This window comes from Panicum virgatum, chromosome 4K (genome assembly GCF_016808335.1).
Source record: "Panicum virgatum strain AP13 chromosome 4K, P.virgatum_v5, whole genome shotgun sequence".
NCBI lineage: Eukaryota > Viridiplantae > Streptophyta > Magnoliopsida > Poales > Poaceae > Panicum > Panicum virgatum.
Window position 1 is genome coordinate 18,854,931 of NC_053139.1, and position 14,928 is coordinate 18,869,858.

A 14,928-nucleotide genomic window follows, 5' to 3' on the forward strand; every position below is an offset into this window, starting at 1 on the left:
GACATACACAACACTTGAGCTTTCATGTCTTGATCAAGCCGAACTTCTTCAATCAATATCTTGAGGTTGACAACATCTTCAATTTCAGTGAGCATGCCTGCTTGAGTTAGTGACTTTGAATCTTCCTTCATATAAGAATGAAATCCATCTTTGATTCACAAGTCACATCCATTTACTAAATAATGACACTCTTCAACATAGAGCTCTCCATGACTCTAGGATCTCCGGTATTTTGACACGTATCGGTTTCCTTGCTCCCCCAAGCCAACGCTTGCGTAGCCTCTTGAAACACGCCTTTCGGTCCTCTCTACCTCCATCCTAGCCGTCAATTTTGAACTTCACATTGATTTGTGTCATGCATGAAATCTTCTTTATCAAAATAAATTCACCATTTAATTTCATATGCAAACTTTTCAATTTGAGACAACATATGCACATCAACTCATGTCTCATTCACTTTTCTCTTACTTGCTTCCCTTGACAACAATATTCATCTCATATGACAAGTCATTCCAACTTGAGATTATGCAATAACATATTATGTCTCATTCACATAACCTTTGCTTGTCATATGAATTTCATCACAAGTTGAACAAGCCTTTTATAGATATTGGAGCCTTCATGTCAACCATGAATACCTTGCTCTCAATTTTCTTTTACAACTTTGCTTGCCATTTTGAGTCCCACAAAAACTAACAAGGTTCAACATAATATTAGAGCCTTCATATCATACATGAATACCTTGCTCTTCTATTTTTCTTTCTCATTCTAGCTTGTCACATACAAAGATTATCAATTGGGACATACACAATTGCTTGCAATACATGAGCTATATCATTTCACAAATTAAATACCTGCTCATAATATCACACAAACAAGTTAGTCCTTTAATCATGTTGTCAATCAATACACCAAAATCCAATAGGGGCCTAGATGCTCTTTCAGGAGGCGATAGGCGGAGGGAGCAAGGAGGGCGAGAAGGGGAGAGAGAAAGAGAGAAGGGAAAAAAGAAGGGGAGAATAAAAGAGAGAAAAAAAAGGGAAAGGAAAATGAAGAGAAAAAAGAAATGTGTTTGTTAAAATAAGATGGTAGTTGGAGATGGTTGTATAAAATATGTGGTAGTTGGTATAGATGATGCTGGGTGCGGGAAAATTGAGTATAGAGAAGAGAATCTCGATGACCAGGACAGAATATTCTTTTAGAGGATGTATATAGAGTATGACGAGTGCGGATAGCTTCAGGGCAGCTCCAAAATTGAGTTTTCAAGAATATTATAAGAGGAGAGAGAAAGAGCTGATAAAGGTGCAATACATTGGAGCAATTTCTTAAGTTGATGCTAGCGGAGCACCGGGAGCCCAAATAGGCATCACAGCCAAGGATTGCCAAAGAATAAACAATATGCATGACGTGATGTGGGAGAGAGAAGAGCACAACCTATCTCCGTTCGCCTAAACGAAGGTCACCGGTGTCGTTTAGATCCTAAATAGTGAATTAAACAGTTGGACCGTTTAAACTTATTTAAACCGTTAAAAACCTTCTAAACTAACAAAATAAAGTGGAGTTAAATGTGATTAAATTACCTAAATGACTATTTAATTCATAATTAACTAATTAATTTAGTTGCTGATGTGATGGCCTCTTCCGATCGAGGAGAAGAGTTTTTGAAGGATGAATGTGTAGATGTTGCTGTAGTTCCTCTGAAGTAATGGAAACGGAATATGGTTCTCTAGCAATTCAGGCCTTTCACTTTATTTCCTTCAAATAAAAATTCAGGGCTTTCGCTAGAAAAATCCTATGAGACAAAGTGGTGGCGGTTAATTTGGGCAGTAGGAGAACAAAATTTTTTTTTCAAGATTCCGATGAAAATTTATCAAATGAGATGTTTAAAACCCACAACCCTCTGGTACAACAACTACCCCCACAAGGGTGAGACTCCACAAGGGTAAAAGCATCTTTATGCATTTCTGTTAGCCTTCGTTCCATCTAGAAGGTAAACAAAATAATTCGCGCGAGCATATAAGTATGACTGAACTTTTTAGGTGCACGAAGGTAACCATCAAATTTAATAAGAGCATACATGTTAAAACGCGAACGATGGGTCGGAGCTACGCGGACTCGACGGCGGTCTGCCGGCCCCGCTCTTGCTTCTTGGGTGCGTGCCATTGCTCGTTGCGGCAGGGAAAGGAGAGTGGGTGGTAGCTGCGAGGCCAGGCGACGACAGAAGACGGGACGGTGACAGCAACAGAGCGGCGCGAGGGAAGTCTGACGGCGACAAGACGCGAGAGCGCGAGAGAGGCGCGGGAATCCGGCTGGCACGTGTACGACGGGGCTCGCCATGGTGAGCCCAGCAGCATTGTATATATGGCTAGCAGAAGGGGAGGAATAGCAACCTGAATACAGAAGTGAAGTACATAGATAGTCTGTTAAAACTCGATTTTCAGAATAATTTTTCAATTTTACAGAATAAAATAAGTTTGTCTAGATTGTTGGAGTTGCTCAACTTAGGCGCTGTTTGGGACCGCGAGGCTGATAAGCGCGAGTGGAATAAGCGCAACGCAGCTCCGACCCGCTTCTGCGATTATGGGCCGCAGTTCAATGTTCGCGATTTTCAGTGGCCGGCGGCTACCCAACGCGCGTTCAACGCGAGTAGTTTGGCGGGCGTATTCCGCTTATTTGGCTCATAAGCTAAGCGAACGCGGAAACAAACAGCCCCTTAGACATACACCGGATCGCGCCTAATAATCGGCAAAGGAAAAAAATAGAAATCGGCTCCTCCAGGCGCTGGGCGCGCGTCACGTGAGTCTCACGAGCGGACGCGGTCACCGTCACTCTCTCCCAACTCACTTCAGTCACACGCTCCCGCCCGTCCGCCTCTTCCCCGAAGTCCCCCCGGCCCCACCGACGCCTGCCTGCGGGGTCCAGCCGCCGGCGGCGGCCGCGCTCCTCCGTCCTCCCTCCGCGACGCTTGCGACCCGTCCGTCCTGCGCCCAGCGGTCCCTCGTGGCAGCAGCGGGGGGCGAGCCGGCGGCGCCCGGGGTCCTCTTTGCTCTCGCCGGCTGCTGGCAGCCCGCCCCCTCGTCGTCTAGACTGGCCGTGATGCTCCTGGCGCGCACCCTGCGCTCCCGCCTCCGCCCGCCGCTCTCCGTGGCGGCGGCGTTCTCCTCGGCGCCGGCATCGGCGGCCGCGGCGGAGGCGGAGCGAGCGATACGGGACGGGCCCCGGAACGATTGGAGCAGGCCTGCGATCCAGGCCGTCTACGACTCCCCGCTCCTCGACCTCCTCTTCCACGGGGTACGCCCGCCCGCCTTTGCGCGCCTCATCCCATCTGGACTGGACACCTCGCGACACCAAAATCGTCCGTTATTTTTTTTTTGCCAATGGACATAGAACTTCAGCGAAAGTTCTGTATTTGATCTTTCGGGGTGTGGAAGGACGTAGATTTGCTGCCAAGGCTGGATTTGTAGTATCAGAGGTGAAGCAAGTACTTACTTGCTGAATGGCATTCTTGTGGCGCCTGGTGAAGATTGCTAGTGGCTATTGGGGGCCAGTGCCAAAAACGTTTATTTCGGGGGAATTTCTTGTTCAAGTTAGCCATATGCTTTGGAACGGGCTCCAAATTTTTAATGATAGTTATAGTTGTTATTAAGTTATCTGTGGTGGTTCCTTGCTCTGTAATCATCCATAAGATCACTAGTGGTGACATTATAGTGGATGTTTTACGGTGGGAAACCAAAAAAATCATCGCCATAGTTTCATAATATGCAGCCAAACCGAATTGATACAGATTATCAGACATACAACTTTTACAACATAAAAAGATCCCAAAATCTTATGTCATCTTTTACAGAATTAAAAGTAGGACTGCACCTCTTCATGCTATTTGGTAGCCATGCTGACAATGTTGCACCCTTTAGTTTCCTAAAAATATCACTTACTTTCCACGATTGAATTTAAAGATCCACCTAAAATGCAAAGAAAAAAAAAGGCATGAGCAACAAGAGTCAAGTGGGATCATCATCCTGAAAATTGTTTGTACATGGCTTAAATGCAAATAACTGCAAATTATCAGCAATGGCAACTTGATTGGTTTTTTTTGCATTTAGTGTTCGGGATTTTTCGCTCATATTTATGGACACTGAAAAGTGATCCCTGATACACCCATGTTATCTAGTCGTCCGACTAATCGTGATTAGTCGCGATTAGCCGGGCTTATCGATCCGGTAACCCCAATAAGGGACACCGAGTAGGTCTGGGTGACTAGTTTTCTAGTCGTCCGACTAGTCGCGATTAGTCGCACGATCAGGTTGGAAAACGATCAGACTTGAGATTGTTTTGTGGGCTGTTTGAGTTGTGGGCCTCGGCCGGTGATGGGCTGGCAAGGTGGCCCATTAGGTTTTTGGTATATAGAGGCTGAGAGACAGGAATATGGACTATGGGACAGAAATACAGAGTTCTGGACAGTTCACAAATCATCTCTCACAAATAAGTGAAAAATCGACCATTATTGTTGCCTTCATACTTGCTTTTTATTAAGTAATATGTAGTACATATATCATATCGGTCTTGGGACACATAGGACGACTAGACAGACGACTAGGACCGACTAAGCTCGACTAATCGGCCTGATCGACGACTAATCGCGACCATTGTTTTTAAGGCGGCAAGGCGAGCCGTGGCGAGACACTCATTCAAGTCGCCTAGGCGAGCATAAGGCGTGGCAAGGCGGTGCCATATGATTATTAAAAAAATTCAAAGCAGCAGTATGGTTTAGGGATAAAAAGGGAAATGAAAAAATAAAAGGAAGAGGACAAGGAACAAAAAAGGCCCAGCCCAACAGGCAGCCCATAAAACCCCTCGCCAACTATCGTGAATTGCTCTGCTCTGCTACAGGTGCCTCTTCTTCCTCCCGATGCTGCTCCTCCAACCTCCAGGTGCCTCTTCTCCTTCCCAATCCTGATCTCCATGTCCACTCCTGGACCCGCCTCCTTCTAGATCTCCCCTTCGTTTCCTCACTGCTGCTGCCGCCCCCTTCTAGATCTCCCCTCTCCTTCCTCACTGCTGCTGCCGCTCCCCTTCTAGATCCCCACGCGAGATTTCCCTGCTGCTGCACTTCAAGAGCCAAAACCGAAGTGGATGGAAGTAGAAATGGGTCGTTAGCGTTACCTGGTCCTCCTCCAGTTCTACCTCTCTCTCCTCCCTCCCCTGCTCTCTCATTTTGCTGATTTTGGTCGTGGCGTTCAGGACGCCTAGGGTTTTTCAAGCGCCTGGACGCCTAGGCGACGACTAGGCGACGCCTTAAAAACCATGATCGCGACTAGTCGTTTGATCGGTCCCATGGCGACTAGGTTCGACTAGACGATTTGAAAACATGGTGATACACAATATTATGGTTAGTAGCGTTTTATGATGGTTGGGTTTTAGAGACTTGTTGATTATGTAGCATTGCCTTAAATTGATGGGTTCCTTTCATAAAATTTTGAGCTTATTGCCTGTGAAGGAAAAGACACCAAATGGTAACTGCTAAGTATTGTCTTCTAAAGAAATTGCTATGTTCATATGGACTTCGATGCCAAGTTGTGTGTTCACAAGTTTAAAAACATGAGCTATCCATAGGTCCATTTGGAATATTCGTAGGAAGGTAATGTGCATTTAATAGGGACAATGTCGAAATTGATGTCAACCCCCTCATAGGGATTTTGGATGGTTGGGACTACATGTAATGAAACTTTTCACTTTTGGGGGCCTTCATAGTTTGTATAGCATGTAGGAAGGATAGATTGCATATGAATTATGGGTTGTATTTCCTTGAGCCTCGAGGGCGAATATATAGGGGTACACGACATGGAGGGCAAAAGGACTCCCCGAGATATTTCTTATACTACCAAATATACTGTAACATCCTCCCATAGTCGTACACGAACGGAAGATTGGCGAACAATGGAGACATCCTCTCCTAGTTGGAATGCCGGTGCTAATTGCTAATGTTATTGCTGTAGGAAGAGCTCATGCAGATGATAGCCCCTTTGTGCTGAAGTAGTCAAGGTTGAGGTGGACGTGGTCGAAGCTGTGGAGGAGGGCGCAGGTCCAAAGTGGCAATATAGGCGCACTAGTACACAAAATCAACAACCTTTTACCAACATGTTCAACAGGTCGATGAGTCAACTGGATGGCGATGGTAAATAGTGCTGGTGAAGATTGCTAATGTGTCTTCCTTAAGCAACATAGCGGCGGTGCCTGTGAGCTTGCGGAAATTGGCGCGGACTCGGATCTCTGATAGAGAAAAAAGAAAGACAACAACTCCTTGGGCATTGAGCTCCATGACGATGTGATCTGCCAGCGATGGTGGTGAAGCGGCACGGTGAAAGGGCGTGGTGGACAGGATGGGGTGAGGTAGCCCCAATGAAGCCTGCTAGGCGATGGATCTCGACAAGGATGCCAGCCCGAGTGGGGTGTAGCAGCGTGGCGACAAAGTCAATAGGCGACATGGTGGTCCGGTGATCCAATGGTGCGGCAACCCAGTGCCCACCTGTGCAACCTCTGCAGCCGTGCGCTCGCGCTCAAGGCAGCGATGACGGCGGCATATGAGGAGATAGGGGCGGCACTAGGCCAGATGGGCAGGAAGGTGCGGCGAGGGGAGGATGCGACAAGGCAGTCCGATGAGATTGAATCCCCACGGCGGTCGATCAGAGGGATCAGCCACGCATCCTACGAGGGCGCTGCTCCAGTGGAGATCGATCTCCCCAGGGGCGGCGGAAGCCAGAAAACTAGGGTTAGAAACCTAGACTCGTGATACCATGTTGGAAGGAAAGATTGCGTATGAATCACCTCGATGGCGAATATATAGGGCTACAAGACTTGGAGGCTTCTTTCTCTCCAAGTTTATACTACCATTCCTAAAGTTTTAGGCTACCTATAGGAAAGGCTAGTTCTTGTTGTAAATGATTGAATGAAGATCATGCATGATGATTCATTCTTAGGCAAATGTTGCATACTATATGTAAATCCAAGTCATCATGCCAGTTAATAGGGTATCATCAATTCTGAAGTACCATTTGCTCTTCTCATTATCAAGCAGCTACTTTTTGTTTCAGGCTCAGGTCCACAGAAATGTGCACAAATTTAGAGAAGTGCAGCAATGCACACTTCTTTCAATAAAGACTGGTGGGTGCAGTGAAGATTGTTCTTACTGCCCTCAGTCATCAAGATATGATACTGGATTGAAGGCCCAGAAATTGATGAACAAAGATGCTGTCCTAGAAGCAGCAAAAAAGGTACTGTTAGTGTAATAATTGTCAGGGAGGCGAACAAGTTCACTTCAGGTGTTGCTTTTTTACTGTCACAAAATGTCAATATAACCTTTCATTTACTTGTTGAATGTAAACTAAAGGTCAAACATCACGAACATAAGCTGCAAATTTTATGACTGAAATTAATTATTGTTTCACAGTACACCACTCTATATATTGCTCCTTCTAACTTATTTTTACAGGCAAAAGAGGCTGGGAGCACCCGTTTTTGCATGGGAGCTGCATGGAGAGAAACCATCGGAAGGAAAACAAATTTCAATCAGATTCTTGAATATGTCAAGGAAATAAGGTATTCATTGGGATCTTTTATTTATATACAATAAAAATATGGTATATGGTGCGTGTTCTGCATAATTATGCAAAAGTTCTGTTATCTTCGCCTAGTTGCCTTTTATAAATGAACTAGCTTCATCTATCCACCTATGATATACATGGTCATTTCCTTTACTTAAAGGTCTTAATTGTAGGGAATATGATGATATATTTGGTCGATGGAAATTTTCTACATTATGAACTAGCTTCATCTACCCACCTATGATATACATGGTCATTTCCTTTACTTAAAAGGTCTTAATTGTATGGAATATGATGATATATTTGGTCGATGGAAATTTTCTACATTATTATTATTTTAGTTTAAGCATTATTATTATAGTTTATTTGACACTTTACCATTCATTGGATAATTAATAACTTTGCAGGGGTATGGGCATGGAGGTCTGTTGCACGCTGGGCATGATAGAGAAACAACAGGCTGAAGAACTGAAGAAGGCTGGACTTACAGCATACAATCATAACCTTGATACATCAAGAGAGTATTACCCCAATATTATTACCACAAGATCATATGATGATAGACTGCAGACTCTCCAGCATGTTCGTGAAGCTGGAATAAGCATCTGTTCAGGTGATTTTTCCAATTCACTGCAAAATAAACATTCGTCTACAACAACAACAACAACATAGCCTTTTTTCCCAAGCAAGTTGGGTAGGCTAGAGATGAAACGCGAAAGAAATAAGTTTAAGGTTCGGGCATATTGATAGCTAGTCTCCAAGCGCTCCTATCCAAAGCTATTTCTTTAGAGATATTCCAATCCTTAAGATCTCTCTTAACCGACTCATCCCACGTCAGTTTATGTCTACCTCTACCCCTCTTTACATTATCGACCCGCTCAAGAACCCCATTACGCACCGGCGTCTCAGGAGGCCTTCGTTGGACATGTCCAAACCATCTCAGCCGATGTTGGGTAAGTTTCTCCTCAATTGGTGCCACCCCGACCCTATCCCGAATAACTTCGTTCCGGACTCTATCCCTCCTTGTGTGCCCGCAAAACCACCGCAACATCCGCATCTCTACTACACTCAGTTGCTGGACATGTCGCCTTTTTGTAGGCCAACATTCAGCACCGTATAACATCGTCGGACGAATTGCTGTCCTATAGAATTTGCCTTTTACCTTTTGTGGCACCCTCTTGTCACAAAGGATGCCAGAAGGTTGCCGCCATTTCAACCAGCCAGCTGAAATTCTATGCCTAACATCTTCATCAATGTCGACATCCTTTTGTAACACTGATCCTAAATACCGAAAAGTATCCTTCTGGACCACCACTTGTCCATCTAGACTAACGTCTCCCCCCTCATGCCTAGTCGCGCTGAAATCGCACATCATATACTCGGTCTTGGTCCTACTAAGTCTGAACCCTTTCGACTCTAACGTGCGTCTCCACAGCTCTAACTTCCTATTAACCCCTGCCCTACTCTCGTCAACTAGCACCACATCATCAGCAAAGAGCATACACCAAGGGATCTCACCTTGTATATCCCTTGTGACCTCATCCATCACTAAAGCAAATAAATAAGGGCTCAATGCTGACCCCTGGTGTAGGCCTATGTTAATAGGAAAATTAGTGGTGTTGCCATCACATGTCCGGACAAACGTCGTCGCATCCTTGTACATATCCTTAATGAGGGTAATGTACTTAGTTGGGACTTTGTGCTTCTTCAAGGCCCCACCACATGACATTTCTCGGTACTTTGTCATATGCCTTCTCAAGGTCAATGAAGACCATGTGCAAGTCCTTCTTCTGCTCCCTATATCTCTCCATCAATTGTCGTATTAAGAAAATCGCCTCCATGGTTGACCTTCCAGGCATGAACCCAAATTGTTTTTGGGTCACACTTGTCACTCTTCTTAGGCGATGCTCGATAACCCTCTCCCAAAGCTTCCCAAAGCTTCATCGTATGGCTCATCAACTTAATCCCACGGTAGTTAGTACAACTTTGAACATCGCCCTTGTTTTTGAAGATAGGTACTAATATACTTCTCCTCCATTCTTCCGGCATCTTGTTTGACCGAAAAATGAGATTAAAAAGTTTAGTTAACTATACTATTGCTCTATCTCCTAGGCATCTCCACACCTCAATGGGGATACCATCAGGGCCCATCGCTTTACCTCCCTTCATCCTCTTCAAAGCCTCCCTGATCTCTACCTCTTGAATTCTCCAAAATAAACATTCGTCTACTAGTTAAAAAAATCTGGGAAATATATTGTTCTTTGGCGTATAATTTGGTATACCATTTCTTTTATGCAGGTGGAATAATTGGTCTCGGAGAAGCAGAGGACGACCGTGTGGGGTTGTTGCATACACTAGCCACCTTGCCTACACACCCAGAAAGTGTTCCTATTAATGCATTGGTTGCTGTAAAAGGCACACCTCTTGAGGATCAGAAGGTATTCCGTACTGCTGATTAACTGCCATTATCTATAGTTGAGATGATTGCAGCTAGTGTGCGAGCCTGCATTGCACACATGAAAAACATAATACAAGTCTTTGATTGCACAATGTTGAATACACTATGCAGACTATAACCTGCTTTAGGATTACACATGCTGCTTTTCTTTTGTATTTGTCCGTGCTAACTAGTGTTCTACATCAGCCTGTAGAGATCTGGGAAATGATCCGCATGATTGCCACTGCTCGGATCGTGATGCCAAAGGCAATGGTGAGGCTTTCGGCAGGCCGCGTACGGTTCTCCATGCCAGAACAAGCGCTCTGCTTCCTTGCTGGGGCCAACTCTATATTTGCCGGTGAGAAACTTCTGACTACCGCGAACAATGACTTCAATGCAGACCAGGCAATGTTCAAGATACTAGGTCTTATCCCCAAGGCCCCAAGCTTTGGTGACGAAGAGGCGGTAGCTCCTGCTGAGGCCGAGAGGCCTGAACAAGCTGCTTCAATGTAGAGCATTGTATTGGAGAAACCACTATTTTTTAGTCGCTTGAGATTGATTAAAATAAAGTAGGCCCACGGCATGCTTCTACTGTTGTCTTTTTTATCCATGTAAGTAGATGTTGGAATGTGGTAGCTCATGTACTTAGCAAGTTGAGCCAATCAGCTCTCTGAATCGGTCTAGTTTCATGTAGCACCAGAGTTTCTCGGATCTTCTCTTTTTAAGGGTCGGTTAAATGAATGAAAGGAAGGCTACCTGTTACTCAAGAAAATGTGTTTGGTTTTTCGCGACAAATTAGTACTTTTCTTACCATGTTTTTTATGCTAGGCAAGAAAATTTGTCAAAGTTAAGATACGCTCTCGCTAGCTCCCTAGCTCCCATATGGATCTGATCCTTGTACGAATATATCGATATCATAAAAATAGCAACAAATATCAATATGGTATGTGAATTATTTTTTGTTTCATAGACAGGAATAAAACCCTCGTGCTTGCATTTGTTATGTCCACAACAGGCTAAAAGCCACATGAACTTCATGCCTTCATGAAAGCAAACATCAGCCTAGTGATAACATGTGCGTCTCTAGTTATCATGTCATACTGCAATAGTGGTCTACCATCTTCTAGCTACACAATGGCACGATGATAACAAAGTCACTTGTAGCAAATTCACAAATCATAGCTATCCCATGAAAGTAAAATGTACATGCAGTTGCAAAAGGAAGTCCATAATAATAACTCTATAATTTCACATTTGACACAACTGCCCCGCTTTTTATACTGTACCGAAGCACTTCAGTCTGAACTCTAACGGTTTGTGCATCCTAGTATACATACATACATGAAACTCAACATGATTGAGTCGACCTTGCCCGTGAAACAAATTATCAAAATCAATCACATGAAACCTTTAAATGAATCTTTTATTGACTACTAATGTACAAACCACCATGAAGACAAATCTTCAGCAGATTTTCCAGTTCAGGCCTGGGAAGGAGCACTTTTCTTGTGGAACATTTTGTAGGCATCGCTGTACACCGCTACTACATTTGATACAACCGCAAGAACAATCATGAAGACAGCCAAAATCTTGTCCCACTTCTTTGCTATACCTTGTGGATCCCTGAGATATCAGAAGCATATGTGATTAGAGGTCACCACTCATCACCACAATAAAATGTCATTCAACAACTAACTATCATGGCAGCAGCCAATCCAGAAATGCATTCAATTTATAATCCAGCTTATTCAGTAGGATTATTACATTTTTACAAATTAGCAGCATGCACTATAGTCGTAATCAGCAAATGTATTTTAGAGTAACCATAGACAGGGTTGGTTCCCTTGTATTTTCATTTGCCGCATGCTCAGAAGTCAATCAACATTCTAGTAGAACTATGAAGAAAAGAGAAGTATACCGTAGTAGGAGAATCTATCTGTTGGAACTGGAAGTAAACTGCTATTACAATTATTTTAAACAAAAAACTAACAGCATCAAGTTACCTTAGAGTGATTGCAGCTGGGAAAATAAAGGCAATACAAACAGCAGCAGTAGCTCCAGTAAATTGAAAGGCATCCCATATACTAGGAATGAAGTTTGCAGACCCAAAAATCACCAGGAGGAGCACTGCTGTCATTGCACTAAATCTTCTGTTGTCAGAAGACAGAGGCCTTGCAGATGCGAAGAGAAGCCCATCCAAATTAAGACGCAGTGCATGGAATATCATAGGGAACACGAGCATAAGGTGAACAGCATAGCTCACTCTGACAGCATCATTTAGAACTGAACTATATGGGATCCCAAGATTTGAATCAAAGTTTGAGAGCACATCAGAGAGCGTAGACTCGCCAAAGAGGAGGTATCCAAAGAAACTTGTTGTGATGTAGATAGTCGAGCACAGTGTCAATGATGTATGCACTATTGGCCTTATCTGCGAAGAGTCCTTTAGCTCATTATGAATTGGGTGAACTGCAAAGAGTAAATCACTCCTTAGAAAGCTGAGAAATCATTTTTCTAGGATTAGTGAGTGCATAAAAAAGTCAAAGATGCAAGTGGCAGGGATAACACCCAAACTGGACTATGGCCATTTATTTAATTTTTTTATCATTTTATATGCATTTTAAGCCCTTGATACTTTCACACTTATGGAAATAATCGAAATTTCCATAAATGCAATTATAAAAAGTATCAGGCTCATCTTTTCCTTACTCTTCATAACAAAATTGTTCTTTTGCAGTCAGAACCAGATTTTGTTCATACCATTGTAATGGCAAACATAAGCAGTGACAAGAACTGGTACTGCTGTAAAAAGTTCCCAAACAGATGCCAAATCTGGAACCACCGGAAACAATTTGGGCATTGGAATTTGTCCACCTATCAACTTGACAATAGCAATGCCTGCAGTAATGATAACGAATACAACAGCCAAAGCTACAGATATTGTGGACGTATAGCTCAATGAATCTGCAAGAGAATAAAAGAACACATAAGTGTAGAAGGGAACCAAATATCCATTAATCTTACAATACAAATTAGAGCTGTAGAACTTATTCATTCAATTATTTGCTTACCAATACGCTTCAAGCATGCTAGTGGAGTAAAAATACAAAGGGTTGTAACCAGGAGAACAAAGAAACGCCCATTCCACCAGTGCATGCCGAACCATCCTTCTAGAACACCATAGTGGTGTTCACCACCAGAATCAGTTCCAGAAAGCACATCACCTGCAGTAAAAGAAACGAACTTGCATGTCAGTAAGAAATAATATCCACAGTTCGAAGGCTACCAGGGAGACCTTGGAGTAGCACTTTATCAATCATAAAATGTAAATTGCAGTATATGATGCTGACAAAATTGTTCAGAAGGTATCTATAGAATATCTGTGGAAACACAAGCAAAAGAAAACCCATGGGGTCTCAACCCTAAGACAGTAATAGAAAGTACAATATGCTGACAAAATTATTTTGCAGAAGAATCGGCCAGAAATTTACTGAAAGCAGAAAAAAAATCCAAGTCTTTTGCTCCAGCATTTCACTTTTGTTCAGTAACTTGAATTGTGTTGTACAGGCAAGAGGCAGCAACAGTGGGGACAACATCTGCTGCTAAGTCCAAGGTCAAGAACAGTCCATAAACTACTACTACTTATAATCTAAAATTGAAGTTAAATTTCTCAGACCAGGGACTAAGACACCGCAACAACCCTGAAAAATTCGAAGTAGAAAGGAGCAGGTGGGTGAACAGTAATACTGAATCGGAATTCAGGCTGCGCTCCAGATGATAAGTTGAGGTTACCAATAATGATCATGTAGACGATCATAACACCGACGTTGTTGATGACGACGCAGACCTGGAGCAGCCTCCTGCCCCACCACCCGAAGGCATCCCCCATGGCGGCGCCGTAGGACCGCGCCCCCACGGCGCGGCTGAACCTCACGAGCAACTCGATGGAGGCGTCGGTGAGGAGCGCGGCGAGCACTATCATGACGAGCCCCGGCACGAGGCCGAGCACCTTCATGGTGGCCGGCAGCGCCATGATGCCCGCGCCGACGATGGTGGTGGAGAGGTTGAACACCGCGCCGGCGAAGGATGCCCCGTCGAACTCGTGGAACGCGGAGGCGCCGGCGTCGTCCTCCTCCCCCTCCCGCTTCGTCGGGAGCAGCGGGTCGCTTCCCCCCGGGAAGCGCTCGTTGCCACCGCCGCCGCCGCCCATGGCGAATCTCCGAACAAAAGCAGAGCAGCGGATTCTTGCGCTCTAGTGGAAGAAATCGCAGAGAAGAAGGAAAAAAAAAACCCCGGAAAGGCTTCGGGAAAATCAATGAAATGGACAGCAGAGAAGGTAGGATCTTTGAATCAGCAGTAGAACAGATTCAAGAACCGCACCAATTTCACAGGACAGCAGAAATAGCCGAGAATCTCGCGGGGCAGAGGGTAGGATATACACCGAAGCAAGAGAACACTTTGGGATTGGCTGGGAAGAGATTCTCCCCCGGGGCCGTTGAGGCGACGGAAGTGGAGGGGATTAGCGGAAAGCAGGTAGAACAGGAAGAGATGAGAGAAACGTGCTGCCACGGCGCGAGACAAGGACGGGGGGAGAGAGCGTGGCTGGGAATCGCGGCCAGGCAAATTGCTACGGAGAGGCCGCGAGTTAGTTTCGGCGAGCGTGGCTGTGAATCCGTTGGGGGTCTCTGTTAGACTTGCGGCATTTTTTTTGTTCATTTTTGGTGTGGAATTGAAGAATGCTAGTACTGCACTCCAGTTGGTAAGCTCAATGATTACTACTAGTTGGTTTATAATTTGTTAATGCCATGTCAATGGTTTGAGGTGGGGTTGGATGGCGTCCAGTTTTGTATGAGACTTGGATTGCGCTACTTTAATAGCTGTGCGCATGCT

At 44.4% G+C, this 14,928-nt stretch overlaps 2 protein-coding genes across 2 annotated transcripts; one reads left to right on the forward strand and one right to left on the reverse strand.

Annotated features, from left to right (window-relative positions):
• Window positions 1-2,745: 2,745 nt before the first annotated feature.
• On the forward strand, window positions 2,746-10,810 carry LOC120701997 (biotin synthase, mitochondrial-like; the record flags this gene model as incomplete). The annotated part of the gene is made up of 6 exons (XM_039985779.1): window positions 2,746-3,291; window positions 7,092-7,271; window positions 7,490-7,596; window positions 8,009-8,214; window positions 9,900-10,039; window positions 10,246-10,810. Coding segments are annotated over 6 exons (1,485 nt in total), but the record flags the coding sequence as incomplete, so codon positions are not given.
• A 386-nt stretch (window positions 10,811-11,196) lies between these two features.
• LOC120703393 (amino acid transporter AVT6A-like) lies at window positions 11,197-14,677 on the reverse strand. The gene is made up of 6 exons (XM_039987457.1): window positions 14,419-14,677; window positions 13,831-14,290; window positions 13,110-13,262; window positions 12,799-13,002; window positions 12,042-12,507; window positions 11,197-11,661 (listed from the first exon to the last, which is right to left on the reverse strand). The coding sequence occupies exons 2-6, from the start codon at window positions 14,246-14,248 to the stop codon at window positions 11,520-11,522; spliced, it is 1,383 nt and encodes a 460-aa protein (XP_039843391.1). The 5' UTR covers window positions 14,249-14,290; window positions 14,419-14,677; the 3' UTR covers window positions 11,197-11,519.
• Between the last annotated feature and the right edge of the window lie 251 nt (window positions 14,678-14,928).

Bases quoted from the DNA above. Each gene is read 5' to 3' on its own strand.
- LOC120703393 (XM_039987457.1), bottom strand. From the start codon at position 14,248: ATGGGCGGCGGCGGCGGTGGCAACGAGCGCTTCCCGGGGGGAAGCGAC. The intron at 13,003-13,109 runs GTAAGCAAATAA...ATTCTCTTGCAG, and splicing joins AGCATGCTTGAAGCGTATTG to ATTCATTGAGCTATACGTCC. The intron at 11,662-12,041 runs GTAACTTGATGC...CTGATATCTCAG, and splicing joins CCAGCTGCAATCACTCTAAG to GGATCCACAAGGTATAGCAA.